We start from the raw sequence: 15,308 nt of genomic DNA on the forward strand, positions 1-15,308 counted from the left end.
CAGAAGGACCAGAATCAACCGTGAATTTAAACATTTGCCTTTGTGAGCAAATTTCTGCTTAGGAAGATCAACAGTGAACCCTTTTCTTCCTTTGCAGGGACTCATTTCCCCAGCAGTCCCTGGGTAATTTATCAACCTATGTTTTTGGCGATGGTGCAGCTCACCTGTGCTTGGGATGGGACACTGTTCACAGGGCTTATTCCAGGCCCGGCCAATGTTGTAGGAACAACAGCACATCTTCTTGGTCATATTGAACAAAAGTTCTCCGTCACAGGTCTGGTTGTCAGCATAATAGTTTCTGTAGCACAGACTTCTTCTCATATCTAGAGGGAAGGGGTTGGTGATGTCTCGGGGAGAGCATGACAGATTTCTAAGGGGATGCTCAAGGAGTGCCCTTCTTTTGGATTTTACTGAAATTTGACTTTGATGAGAGCCGGGACAGTCTGCCCTTACACAATTTTCTATCCACATATGCTGCTGTAAGAAAGGGGACTTTGAGAAACATATTCCCTGGCATTTTGTGCCACAGAACGAAGTCATTATGGAGCTGCAGAATTAATAAACTTTACACGACTCTCCACCCAGTCTCTTAGTAACAATTCTCCACTGCTATTTGGCAACAATTTTCTCATTTCCGATTCATGATGTTTTAATACTGTAGGTCAGTGCTGTAAATATAATTGTATAAAGATACACCCAAAGTCAAACAAAAGAAGTACTATGAAACTGTTGTTTGGGATTTTCCAACATTACATTTTAAAGAAAACTCCCAACCACCCACACAAGGCCAAGCTTATGGTTTACAAGGGAGGAGGCTCTGTCACAAAGACAGTGAAAGGGTGGCAGGCAGCACTCCGTGGATGAGTAAAGTAACACTAAAGACCAACTGCTGGGCTTGCAGATGAGGACTCAACCTGCACGATTCAGGAAAGCCTGGACTCACCCATGCAATTGTTCCCCCCATTCACTTGCATGTAGTCTGGAGGGCAGATGCAGGTGTAGTTGCCGACAGTGTTGTAACATGTTCCTGGACCACAAATTCCAGGGGTTTCACATTCATTCACATCTGGAATCCAAAGAGAAAGTGGTATGTGAATATGAAAACTTCACTCTCTGCAATGGCCTGAGACTCAGTGTCCCTGTAAATGCTGACAATGGTCGAGAAAATCCACAGGGGCACTTGGAAATCTGGATAAGAAAAATAGATGTTTAATTCCTCAGTGTCCTTAATTCATCAGTGTCCATCTATGCTCTGTGTGTGTGTTTTTAAGAAAGGAGGGTCCAGAAAAAGAGGTTTGCCTTCTGATATGAGTTTCTAATAAATAAGTAACATTTATTTTACTGTAACATCCTCAAAGGCATGCAGAGATGGAAATGTGGAGAAATTATAATTCTCAACTGTCCTTCAGAAAGACAGCTAATACTTCGTATGTTCTCAAAATCAGTGGAAGGATATGTACACCCTGAAGTCATCAACAATGGGCTTCATGAGTCTGCATGGGTAAGGTGGTATGGAAGGAGACATTTCACACCCCTGTCCAAACATAGGAGTTGATTCTAGTCTTTGTTAATTCCAGGGGTCTTAGAGCTATGTCATATACATTGTGGTACTCAGCTAAGACCCAGCGAGGTTGTCACTTATTGAGGTCACCTAATAAGCCTTTTGGAGAGCCAGAGGAATATTTCTCCTCCAGGATACAAGGAGGTGTCTTCCCTAACTAGTTGCGTGACTCCTGCATATAGATGAAAACCATCACTTCCACCCTGGTCTATGGTCCAAGTGCTCTGAAAGCCAAAAAGTGGTCAGTGGTCTCCATCTTTCCAGTACAGGAGTTATCACTTCCATCCTAAAACCAAAGAGGCTGCCTTTTTAAGGGAAGCTCATTTCGGCGCATTCGTACAGATGATAAATCATGAAGAACAGGAAGAAGAGGAACTCAGAACCTCCCAGAATATACAAGTCACTGAAATGAGTCCTGTGCTACTCTAACAGAAATGGCTTTTCTAAAGTGCCCAGAAAACCGCAGCCATAAGGGGGACTATGACCCAAGATAATAAAACTTCACTTTTTTTTCTTAGAAAAAGAGGAAGATTTGGGATGAACTGGAAATGATAGCATGTCAGTAACATTAATACAAGCTGCCCCATGTGCAGCTGGCTATGTTCATGTTTAGACCATTGTGCTATATTGCTAAATTCTTAGTTTTACTGGTGATTCTATGCTGGTTTTTGGGGTCGGGTCTCAAGTTCGAAGAACTCCTCCTCCTAAAAGGACCGCTTACCATCACACACTCGGGTATCTTCGTTCAGGTAGTAACCGGTTGGACAGCGGCACTGGAAACTGCCAAATGTGTTGATACATTTCCCACCTTGGCACAGCCCGGGGAGCTCCTGGCACTCGTCGATGTCTATCACAATGAAAACAATGGCACTTCTTCAGCATTGTCAATAAACCCGAGGAAGTTCAAAAAGTGCATACTTTAAGGTCAAGGATACAGAATTACCTTCCAATATAACTGTGATAGGATTGGGCCGAAAACCTTCTCCTCCAGGACAAAGAATTTTGTACTCAGCTATTGAAACAAAAAATCGAAGTGAGTTCTACTGAAAAGAAATAAAATAAAATAAAATGGGAAAAAAAAAGTGAGTTCTTTTGAACCAAAAATATCTAGAAATAGTGTTCTCAAGAGAAAGACTGACACATCCAGCTAAAAATACTCACTTTCAGGAATCTTTAACAGTTACCCCCCCCCCATCTTGAGCAAGTCCACAACTTTGTATATACATATTATTTTCAAATGGCTTTTACTATGTGTGCCAAAGAAGTGTTAGCCCAGTAGCCCTAGACTTTGGACCCTCTACCTACTCTCCTGGCCTCATGGTCTTGGGAACTATTTTATTCCCTATCACTGTCACTATTTCTTTGTAAAGATCTTCTTCTCCTTTTTATTTTCTAACAAACTCCTCCATTTTTTATATTTTGTTCAGCCTTACTTCTCCTGTAGGGCTGTAATTCCTTCCTTATTAATATTAATCAGCTTGTCTCCAAAACGCTTTCCAAACAGAGCCTTGGGAAAAGCTTGTTCTTTCTTGGTTCCCATCCTTTTTTCCCCTTTCCTTCCCTTCCCTTTTCTTTCTTTTGTTTTTAAGGTTCTATTTATTTGCTAGAGAGAGAGAGAGAGAGAGAGAGAGAGAGAACACAAGCTGGGGAGAGGGGCAGAGGGAGAAGCAGGCTCCCAGGTGAGCAAGGAGCCTGATGTGGGGCTCAATTCCAGGACCCTGGGATCAGGACCCGAGCCAAAGGCAGACGCTTAACCAACTGAGCCACCCAGGAACCTCTCCTGTCCCACTGCTCTCTTTAATGCCTAGAGATCTTTCTTACCCCTCTGTTTCTACTGAGGGCAGGACCGATGCCTGGTTTCCTAAACCAACTTTCTACAGCGTCCTTTGATTCCCTCCCATTAATTCTGTCATTCAAGTATTTCATGCAAAAACATTTATTTCAGTGCCATGCACTAGCAGTGTAATACATACAGGTACATGTGAATAAGAATGAACCTAATCTGCTGTGTCTTCCTGGTGAGCTTTGATAAGAATCAGCTCTTTCAAAATCATCATGGTCTTTCCAAACCTGATAATCCCTCTCCTGGCTTTCTGAAATATTATGAATATATGCCTAAACATATACATGTATATATTCTACTTCTATCTCTGACCCAGTTTGGGGTAGTGTAGACCTCTATCGCTTTGCCAATCATTATTAATCAATAGAGCTGACTCTCCTACTTAAACATCTTGGCTTGCTTCTTTCAACATCAATGAAATTAGCTATCCCTCTCCTTCTTTTTTTTCTTCCTCTTCCCACAAACACCCACTCTTTTTAAGTCTTCTCTTTCAGGTCACACCCTCCCTTCAAGGACAATTTAAAAACGCCCAAGTCATCACTACCTCTGCCATTGAGAACTGGCTTGCCTTTCTTAAGAGAGGAGAGAAGGAGGTATCTGCTAAGAAAGTATTCATCCCTGTGCTGAGTACTTGACATGAATGACTCCTTTTAATCCTATAAGGCATGATAGGAATGAGGAAACTCAATCTTGCTAAGTGTAACTGACCCACAGTGACATGGGTGGGAAGTGAGAGAGTCCGAACCAGCACCAGGAGTGCTCCTTTTCCTGCTCATGGCACTGTGTCTGTTCTTTCTTCCCTTCTTGAGATGTACACTGAATTATAGCTTTTCTGTCTGGATCATATCTTGCTAGACTGTACACTTCTGGAGGACAGAATCCAGTCTAATTCATCTTTGCACACCCAAAGTACACACTCAAAACACTCAACAAATAATTTTAGAACAAGTGAATAAGTGACTGTTCAGCGAGGAAAGAATCCATACCTATCCCAATATATACCATTAGCAGCACCACTGACATTTGCCTAAGAAGCTATATCTAACTCTAACTCCTAAAACAGGACCCACTTCGAAAAACGAGAAGCCTTTTATATTTTTAGAAGATTTATTTATGTCCATAAAATCACATTCTGAAGGTTTCTTTCAAGTCATATCACAAGAGTAGAAATAGTCTTCCCTTTCATATTTATTTGACTAATTGCTTCTCTTTCACCCAGGGACACTCTGGTCTGTCCTAGAGCTTTTGAAAACTAACTAATCATCTCTTGACGACAGGAGAGATCAGTCAATGTGTTCCTTGGAAGCTAAGCAATATTCTCCAAGAAACCTAGCCTGGAAAATCTTTAAAATAATGCTATGTACTTTTTACTCAGAAAGAAGTGAAGTGTGGCCCGCTCCACCTGATTTTTAGTACAAGCCAACTGGGGACACTTCTGATACCCAAATCGGGAGTGGGGTCCGTCAACAGGGCTGAGAGCTTTGATCTTCCTTCCCTGACCAAACAGTAGAGACTGGTAGCAGCTCACTCTCTCTGTGGTTTCTATCCTGTGGATCTAGAATGGACAGCTGGCCTGAGCAGGACTAATAATAATTTGTGGAGCATAAGGGATAACATGGGGGACATGGGGAGATGTAGAGGAGAAGGGAGTTGGGGGAAATCAGAGGGAGACAAACCATGAGAGACTGTGGACTCTGAGAAACAAACTGAGGGTTTTGGAGGGGAGGGGAGTGGAGGTTGGGTGAGCCTGGTGGTGGGTATTAAGGAGGGCATGTATTGCATGGAGCACTGGGTGTGGTGCATAAACAATGAATTCTGGAACACTGAAAAGAAATTTTTTTAAAAAGGAGAAAAAAAAGAAAGTAAAAACAAACAAACACACAAACAAAAACCAGGAGGATGTACACTTACACGTGTTCACAGGAGGGCACAGCTCACACGGAGTACCCCAGGCTTTCCCCAAAGAACAGCAGCAGGAAGCCTTGGAGACACCAACTCCAATTTCATTGCTACAGGCTGTATCTCCGTTGTCTCCTCGAGGCCGAATATCCAGATAGCAATTCCCAGAGCGGGTATCTATTTACCATATACGGACAAAAGAGTGTCAGGAAGATTCTGTCTAGGTGAGGACTGAAAATTCAAATCCCTCTCAGAAACTGCTTAAAAACCAGAATTTAGTTTTACTAGGAAACTAAAAAGTGCCCAAACACATATACTGGGACTCTGACCTATAGAAAAAAATAACTGAGAGTATAAACCAGATTTAGGAAATGTTGAAATTTTTACATTATTACTTTTTTTTTTTTTTAAATTGAGTGTGGAATGTTCAAGGCTGCTTTAAAAATAAAAGTACCCTTCTCTAAGAAGTTTTAAGAGCTTACCAACACAGCCAACTCGAGTCGGGTTCAGCTCAAAGTCGGGGGGACAGTCACAGGTATAGCTGCCTGGGGTGTTGACACAGTTCCCGCTGATGCATGTGGTTGGGTCCAGACACTCATTAACGTCTAAAACCAAACAGCGAGGGGCACAATTATCAGCCAATGTGGGGGCAGACATCACCATAAAACGGTAGCACTGGGTCTGGGGCTCCCCACAAGAATTTTAAGAGTTACTAGTTATAATTACACCTAGAAATACAGTCTTCCACTTCTGAAATAAAACCCCTCAGGAAGGAAATATGTCATAGTCTTTGGTCTTTTTCCCCTGGAACACATTTAGCATTCAAATTTGTCATCAGGAGAAAATAGAACTTTGGAACTAGGAAAAATATTCCAGTCAAGGTAACTGAAAGCAAAACACTACTGTGACCTCGGTCAACCAAAAATTCAGACACAGGTTCTAAGAAAATATATTTAATATGTGTGGCTTGTTATTTCATCAAATTAGAGCAAGATGTCCCAGGGAACCCTTAGGAGCGGGCAACTTCTGCTGCTTCCCCAACTGGGCATGCTCGCCTTGGTGCAGCTGAGTACGAGCGTAGATGCATGCACAAGGCTTAGCATGTTCCTTCAAGCCTGCTAAGAGTCACTCTCCCATCACTGGTGCTGTGTGGACTATTTCCCTTTCAGTTTCTATTCCAAAAATATGCGCAGAATTCCATATTTAGGACATGGGTTTTGGCACACTGCACTCTGTGTAATCCTTTTGTCTGTTTGGAACACTCATGAAACACTCGAGAACAGACAAGCTGACTCAGAGAGAGGAGAATGGGGAATGAGGATGATACCTTCTCCTCGGGCTTCCCTCTCACCCCGCCTTGGACCTGGTAACCCTCCTACAGGTTCTACTGCAGACAATTCATTTGTTCAGATTGCCTGTGAACTTGGAGGGACAGGGCCAACTAATGGGAAAGGAGGGCAGGCAGAATGAAGCTGATGGTAATCTGGTGGCGCTGAGGAAGGAGTGTGGGCTGTGGAAAGGCAACTTCCTCAGGTATGTTGGAGGTCCAGCTTGGTGTCATAAGAGTTTTCAGAAAAAGCAGAAGAAGATTGCCTAGGGAGGAGTACCCTGGTCCCAATTTATTTCAGGGAGGAGGTCATGATAGTGGTGTTGGTCATCATAGTCTAGAGAGCCACTGAATGATAGCTTGTTTAGGTAGCTGGAAAAAAAACCACATTTTCCCCCCTGAAATCCTGGGCCTGTCCAGAAAGAGAATTGCAAATGTCTTGCAAAGTCGTAACTCAGTGCCTAAGTGAACCAAGTGATGGTCTACCGAGGGCCAATAGCTTTTCTCATTTTTTTCCTTATGCTCCCTGAGAATTCCTTGCTCCACAAGAAAATGATCTCTATGCTAGAAACTGGTAGGCAAGTTCTCTGTATCACATTCCCTGGTGACCAGAGACAGGCCAGGGTGGCAGAGGGTGGGAGTTACAGTGGAGAAGTGCAAGGAGAAAACTCATAATCCTAGCACAGTGCATGCCTTTCAAAAGGAAACTCTACGCGAATGTGCCTCAGGAGAAAAGGCATAGCTGGGAAGCCTTACAGCCAGTGCACCCCTGGGACCTTCTTCTGCACCATGAGCTCAGCTGAGACTACAGAGCTTGCTCCTTCAGCTGCCTGCTGCTCTTCCCTCTGTGTCCTTACATGTAACCGTTTCCCAGGAATTTATTCTGGGATTCCTATTGCCTTCTCCCCGCTTTCCTTTTGTGACTGAACAATCCTGCGAGGTCCCAGGGAGGCGCCAACAGCCAGGTCTCCAGGACAGTGGGGAGCAGATTCTGACATGAACAGATGTCTTACCTGTGCAATTCCCACCACTTCTGTCCAGTTCGTAGCCGATCTCGCACTCACAACGGAACAGGCCGGGAAGGTTATGGCAGGTTCCAAAAACACAGATGTTGGGAAGGGAGCACTCATCGATATCTTGGGGAGGGATGCAAAGGGGGAGAGAGGAAATTTATTTCTTTATTTATTTTTTTGCTAAAGGAACTGCCTAATGTCATCACCTGATGCTATTAAGAAAATGAAGGCTATCTGACTTCAATCTAGGTACTTCTCCTGTAGCTAAATCAGCTACCATGGAAGTGAAGCCTCTTAGGTGAGAACTTCCTTTTTTTCAGTCCCCAGTACATGCCAAGCAGTAAGCTAAGCATCATAGATGTATAGTTTCTGCTGTTCCACACAGGCTCATGTCCCTTTTGTGAAGTAACAATCCAAAAGGCTACTTTAGACCCAGTTCTTTGGTTGTTCTTATCTACACAGTCACTGTTCTTATCGTGGGTTTAATTTCTACAAACCACAAAGGCTCTGTGGTAGCTTTTATAATCAGTTTTATAATCCTCTGGATCCCTAGAGCCACTTTAGGTGCTTACTATTGCGGATGGAGATCTAAAAACTGCAGAAGCCTCTTTCAGGTCCGGTCCCCCCCTCATGCTAACCTCCTGCTTGGGTAATGGACACGTAGCCGCAAGCACAGCCTCGAGACTGGCTTTAAATAGCCATAATCCCTGAGCCGGCAATGATTTATATTAAGAACAAACAAACAAACACAACCTTCCCTTATAGCACAGGGAGAAGCAAAACTTTGACTGTGACTATTTATGTTACCAGAGGTGGCAGAGACCCTGTTTTGGTTGGATGTTCAGAGTAACAAGAGTAAACAAGGCATTAGGCACATGGTCAAGAGCATAATCTGGTTTCTTGCCTCAGAGGAATTTTATATATCAAACTCTGCAGAGTTAATATAAACTGTTTAAAGAACACCTAATGGTTCCGTAACAAAGAAAAGTATTTACAGAGAACTCTGTGAGAGAATGAGTATGCATGTCCTAGCGAAAGATGGACTTTGAGTTAATGTCCTATTAACAAGCAACAGTTATTAGTTAAGATATTAATCAGGGTCTTGTTTAAACTTCTACTGTCAATGGTTATCATTTGTTTATTTCTACTGAAATCTTTTTAGTTCACTGTAGACACGCTAATTCTTCTCCGTGAGGGATAATGTACTTAGACTTGACAAGTGTGGGGAAAGAGAAGAACCTTGTGCTTCCTAGTGGGAGCCATCCTGAGCCAACAGGCTCCTAGGGTTCTTCTTGTCTGACTAACACCTCTGGAAGACAGAGTCTTGAGCTAAGAGACAGCATGACATACAATATTATCCCTAGGGGCCCCCTACCGAATGGATTTGCAAAGGACTCTTCCGTGTTCACATATATTAGATACTTAGAGACCATGTGAGACATGCCCAGTACATTATTCTACATATGGAGAAGATTATCTGCTTTGTTATTATTTTAAAGTTTTTATTTCTAGAAACCAAACCATAGCAGAGATTAAAAACATATTTAAAGAGAATCCTTCAACAGGACATGAGTCGGGGACCAGTACTTGGAGCTCCTTCCCCTAGTGTTGGGGAAAAACAGGTTGCACTGAGCTGACCACGCTCAGTTAGCCTCTCTCTCCTATGACCAACGGGTGTACTTGTGCAGACCATCTGGCCAAGGTTGGGTACGCAGCTTTGTGGCCAGAAAGCTGAGATTTTTCGCTGCACGAAGAGAAATGGTCCAGCTGGAGACCCAATACCTCCACAGACTGAATGGACCAGCTCAGATCTGAAGCCAAAACACATGTCAGTAGATAACTAAGTAAGTAAGTAAATAAGTAAATAAATAAGCAAGTAAATAATTATATATAATATATATCAATATATAATAATAAATTAACATATAATATATAATATATATTTATCAGGAATGCTCAAATAACCTAAGCTTGTCAGGCCCTACAAGGGCCCCGGCAACTTCCCCGTCAGTTACCTTCACAAGCTTTCCCGTCCGCACTGGGCACAAAGCCCATGTCACATTCACAGCGGTATCCTCCCGGGGCATTCAGGCACTGGCCATTGCCACACAGATTCAGGTTTTCCGAGCACTCATCAAGATCTACAGTCAGAAAGACACACAAGTTACTCTTCCCCAGTTAGGAGCTTTCCGGTTCCCCACGTCTTTCATTTTTTTTTTTTTTAAATCATTGTCAACTTCCTGAGTGTAGTGAGGTCTCATCATAGTTTCTATTTGACACCTTTAAACCCATTCTTTCCTCTTCTTTGAATGTTAGTATTGACTAATCCATGAATATGGGGCTCAGATTCAGAATCCCGAATGCTAAATTATCCCTAATGATGTAAAATGAAGAATAAGTCCAATGCATCATTCAAATTAAGGCTTTCGTGAGCAGGGTCATGCACAGAAGGACACGTCCATGACAGGAAATAATGTGCCATGACTCGTATCCATTTCTCAGGTTTCAGACTTGGCTCGGATGGGCAGCAAAAGACCTAGAACACCAACTATGGAGGAGGCCAAACATTCCTGTCTGCTAGATCTCTCCTGAGCTTTGCTAATAACCACAGGTACTAAATATCAAGCACATGAACCATATATGCCTAATACATAAAACTCTGAATATTTTCTAAGGAGTAATGGGAGGTTTATGACAACAAAAATTCACTGGGTTGGACAAAAACAATTTCAAATATGATAAAAATTTTCAGCGAGTTGAAAAAGTTGCAGGTATATTAACTGACTGAGCCTTAGTCTCCTTTATGTTTAAATGGCATCTTGTGAGGGAAGTTCTCAGGATACATTAATTCTTTCAAGTCACATGAAACAGACCTCAATATCTTATGTTCTAGAACGTCTGAATTCCTATTCCTCACATAGCTTTCTACAGCAAGCTCACCCTTGGGTTTGGTACAGAAAACAAGTCAACAGTAGAAAATAGGCACAAAAATATAAAGGCTAAGGATTATAAATGGAAGTGTGATTTTTTTTTTTTAAAGTAAGGACATCATTGCATACAGTGATACCCATACCAACTATATAACTAACTACATTTAACTTCTGAGGTCTCTCTAATTGACCTGGCTCCAAATTTCCATTCCACGGGGAGGTAGTTTCAAATAACCAATCATTTCTGTTCAAAGTTGACTATAATGGACCAGAAGAATCTATAGTCTGAAAGACGGAGGAACACCTGGCTTTTCTGGTTGCCATTTACGCAGTTGTTCCCAGCACGAGCCTACCTGTACAAGTGAAGCCGTCACCCGTGTATCCTTCTTTACAGAGGCAGCGATAGGAGCCCATGGTGTTCTTGCAATCTGCATGTTGGCTGCACATGTGTGTTCCATTGGAGCATTCATCCAGATCTTATGGAAAAAAGTCACATCATTATGAACAAAAAGCATCACATTTAGAGTCAGTAGCATAGACGTTTTTTCTGTACAGAATTAATATTTTCAGGTTTATAATCTACACAGCTCATGAGAAGCATCTATTTTTCAACTCACCAGTGCACTTAATGCCATCTCCAATCCATCCCGGGCTGCAGCTACACTTGAAGCTCCCTGCCGTGTTGGTACATACGGCATGTCTGTCGCAGTTGTGTGCTCCAATCTCACATTCGTTGATGTCTGGAAAAATCACCCGTGGTTTAAAAAAGTTTAGCACAGATGCCTTTTTGGTCTTTTAAGTAACTTAGCAATAGCAACTAGCAACTTCAAAAGTTGACTCACTTTCACACTTTCCGTAGTATAATATAGATTGGTTTGGTGCCTACATATACAACTCTACATATATTGAACAGCTTCAAATTTTAATTTATAAAGAAAGGACAATATGATGCTACTTGCTACTATTAATTCTAATTATCTCCCATTACTCTAATGTAAGCATCCAGTCACTGCAAAACAAAATGGACCTCTTTCTAGTTGAAGACCTTAAAAAGTGATCTGCCTAACGTTCCATGGCATTAAAACACATGGTCACACTTTTCTATTCCCACTATTTTTATTAAGTCAACTACAGAGTAATGGTGCACATTATTATCATATCTGACACAAAGGAATACAATATTGTTGGCATACTAGAAAACTTTTTCACTCATACGTTATGTATTAAATACATTTTATTCTTCAATGGACATATATTATTCAATTATGCTATATTTTTAAAGAAGTTTTACTTTAGACATTGCTAATTCAAACATTTGCAGGGAATTTTCCTTCAGGCAGTGAGTGAACCATCTTTCCTCTAGCTTCTTAGTGTTCTAGCATGTTGGAGACCCAAGGTGCCTTGTATATTTCATGTAAAACTCAAATCAATCCAATGGATATTTTTCTGTAAAAGGAGCCAGATTAAGGTCGCATTACTGTCAAAAAGAGAAAACAGGTCTAAAATGGAGTCACTTGTGCTTAGCCCCATATCAGCAAACCACAACTTAATACCTAACTTAATTACTTAATACCTAACTTAATTGGAACGAAACTTTTAACTAGTGAATCTGGAGTTACCTGGTTAGCACTAAGAGGTAATCTACCTGATAGACCTCTTCTGTCCCCATAGGAAGTTGACCTTGCCTGAAACAATCTCCTCTTTCCTTGTTTTTCTGCCCCCTTCTACCAGAAAAACCTTCCATGTGATTCAAGGGCTAGAACTTTCAGTTCCACCCCACCGACCTCCATCAGAGAGAGGAAGGGGGTTGAATTAATAGCCAATAACCAATGATTTGATCAATCACGCCTATGTAATGAAGCTTCCATAAAACACAAAAAGATGGGTTCAGAGAGCTTCTGGATTGGTGAACATATAGAGATTCACATAGAATGGCTTGCTCAGAGAGGGCCTTGAAGCTCCACACCCCTGTCCCATGCCTTGCCCTGTGCATCCCCTCTCTCCCCTGTACTGTTCCCAAGTTATATCCTTTTATAATAAACTGGTAATCTAATAAGGAAACTGGTTTCCTGGGCTCCGTGATGGGATAGAGGGTTGGTGGGAACCTCTGATTTATAGGATTAACAGCCAGTCACTCAAAAGCCCAGATAACAACCTGGACTTGTGATTGGCATCTGAAATAAGGACAGTCTTGTGTAAGTGAGTCCTTGACCAGTGAAATTTTTCACTATCTCTGAGTAGATATTGTCATCAGAATTGAGTTGAATTGTAAGACACTCTGTTGATGATCAGAATTGAAATTGGTACCAGAATCCTTATTCCCCAAAATGAATCCATAATGAAAGACAGGTACTTCACTTTATAACAACTTATTCGTTAAATAAGAACTCGTAAGCCTGGATACTATGACTCTATATGGAAACCAATGTCTAACACAAAACTTAGGTCAAGAAGGATAGTTTTGGCATGTGAACTGTTGCAAGAATTTTCAGTGATCATTTGAAAAGTGGCATGAAAAAAAAAACTGGGCAAGCAACTTGTGTTTACCCTTTTGTTTACTTAAGAAGCCCAATTAAATGATTTGAAAGTGTTTAGAAACACGCTGTTTGCCAAATGTTCCATCTGAAGCCCTGAAATGGTCCTGGCATCTTTGGCTTCTTCATAACTTCTAGAGAAAACACAAAATAAAATAATGATATTTTTCCTACAAAAATACTTCGTAACATCACTAACGATCGTAAAATGAAAACATGCTTGGAAGAAAGTTCTTGCAATTACGACGTATTGTATGGGTGAATTTTAATGTAGCCTTGGCAGCCACGTACATCCACTGAGTTATTAAAACAGGTCAAGGGAGGCACATACCAGGCGGCTTTAGACTTGTGACTGGAAGCTTTAACCAACTGAATAATTGAGCACGGCACATTCCAAGGAAATAAGGAGGAAGGCCAGCCCAGGGATAACAGTGGTAAGTATGCACGGGAATTCAAGAAAGTAAGCCTGACCTCACAGTCTCCCAAGCGGGACCATCAACACTTCTTTCTTCCTCAGGTAACCACTCCCCTCAGAGTTAAGGACCACTTTTGCAGAGTCCTGTCTTCATTTCCCTCTTTATTTGTCCTGATCTCTGAGTTGGGTAGAAACGATGAGCTTCCATTGCCTACGTATTGAAGCTTCTTAATGTTATAAAAGTCAAGGAATTTTCTAAGTGGAGAAAACTCAGAATTTGACTTTCTTAATTGTCAGTTACTCAGAGGAGGATACCGTGGTCCCCAAGAACATGGGGACTTTCAAGGGACCCAAGACCAGTAAGTGGCAGAACTCATTTCTGAGTCCGTTAGAACTCTGTTCCCTGTCCGCTGCTTGGCTCTCTTTCCCTTGGGCCACAGCAGCTGAATCATGCTGATTTCTTCAATCACATAAGGACTTTATTCTAAATCTCAGTTTCTGGAATTTTCAAAACCTTGTGAGCATTAACAAACTTACAGAAATTTTCTCTAATCTTTTCTACTAAGTACAATTTTCAGAGATGTTCATAGCCTGTCCATCTAGTAATTCTGTAATCTTTTTCTTTCCAACTTTCTAAGGACCCAAGGTACCCTGATTTTCATATGCCCTTGATACCTTCCATACCTAATCTTGCAATTAAGAAAACGGCCATTTCTTTTAAAAGGAGTCTCCCTCCCTTTTAAAATCAGTAATATGCTCATATAAATTTCTAACTCAAGAAAATACATGTAGTTTTACTGCAATGTTTTCAAGGTGAAAAGAAATTCTATCTGTAAGAAGTCATGTATCGTAGGCTTTAGGATACTAGGAGATGATACTCAGGAGCCAATATTCAACTCTCCATTTTATGAATATTTGTTTAAGTCATTATCTCAATGACTTACTCTTGGTATATAACAAGTGAATTAGAAAGAGTTGGTCATAAGGTGTAAAGGCATCCTTGAGGAAAAGCTCTTTGCATGTGTGTATATGTGCATGCATACTATTGACTATTATTTATTAATTATTTCCATGTCAGCTTTGGGCCTAAGACTGTACTTCATCATAAAAGCAAACAGAAAGGGAACTAAGCCATAAGGAAAACAAGCAAACAAAATGCTGTATTCAAATGTTTACTCCTCAACAGTGTGAAGGAAACATAGCACATGTTTGCCAAGAACATCTCTTTCAGTACAAATGTTCTCTTTCCCCCAGAAGTTTGCTCCAGACAGAAAATTCTCTTTTTAAGATTAAGAATAAGCCCAAGCCAAGAAAAGCAAGGAAATTCAAATTTAGGGCTGACACAGCAACCTCCTTAACCCCACCAAAGTTCCCTCACAAAGACTCAAAGGTCCTACTTGCATGGCTGTCTTGACAGGCAAGGGTGTGGTCCAAGCAGACCCCAGGCTCAGGTTCTGGGTGTATCCCCCTGACACTCAAGTAAGGGCTTGTTTTCTGAGCCTCTCTGGCCTCCTCTGACAGTCATACAAGGAGAAGCAGCATCACCCCCACACACCTGCCCTCCTGTCACTGGGCTTCAGTCGCAACCGAGCTGACACACTGTGAAACCCTTGATTGGGCACTGGGGAAGAGGACAGTAGAATAAATGGAGAGGCCAAACATGAAGGCTTGGGTTTCTCAATTTGGATCCAAATTTGAGCCAAAACTGTTTAACTGAACACCCACGGAGTTTTCACAGGCTGACAGCCAGTAGAGGACAATTAACAGTGATAAGAAGCTGGAAGGA

General features: G+C 41.6%; 1 protein-coding gene across 1 annotated transcript in view; it reads right to left on the minus strand.

Annotated features, from left to right (window-relative positions):
* FBN1 (fibrillin 1) overlaps positions 1–15,308 on the minus strand; it is a gene marked incomplete at its 5' end in the record, with an annotated part of 228,567 nt that overhangs the window by 48,414 nt on the left and 164,845 nt on the right. Inside the window, 10 exons of the mRNA XM_080809914.1 lie at positions 165–323; positions 944–1,066; positions 2,283–2,408; positions 2,505–2,573; positions 5,316–5,480; positions 5,786–5,908; positions 7,644–7,766; positions 9,659–9,784; positions 10,927–11,049; positions 11,191–11,313. Of these exons, the coding sequence (XP_080666040.1) occupies positions 165–323; positions 944–1,066; positions 2,283–2,408; positions 2,505–2,573; positions 5,316–5,480; positions 5,786–5,908; positions 7,644–7,766; positions 9,659–9,784; positions 10,927–11,049; positions 11,191–11,313 (1,260 nt within the window). The remainder of the gene's footprint in view (positions 1–164; positions 324–943; positions 1,067–2,282; positions 2,409–2,504; positions 2,574–5,315; positions 5,481–5,785; positions 5,909–7,643; positions 7,767–9,658; positions 9,785–10,926; positions 11,050–11,190; positions 11,314–15,308) is intronic.

Source organism: Martes martes (genome assembly GCF_963455335.1).
Source record: "Martes martes genome assembly, chromosome: 7".
Classification (NCBI taxonomy): domain Eukaryota; kingdom Metazoa; phylum Chordata; class Mammalia; order Carnivora; family Mustelidae; genus Martes; species Martes martes.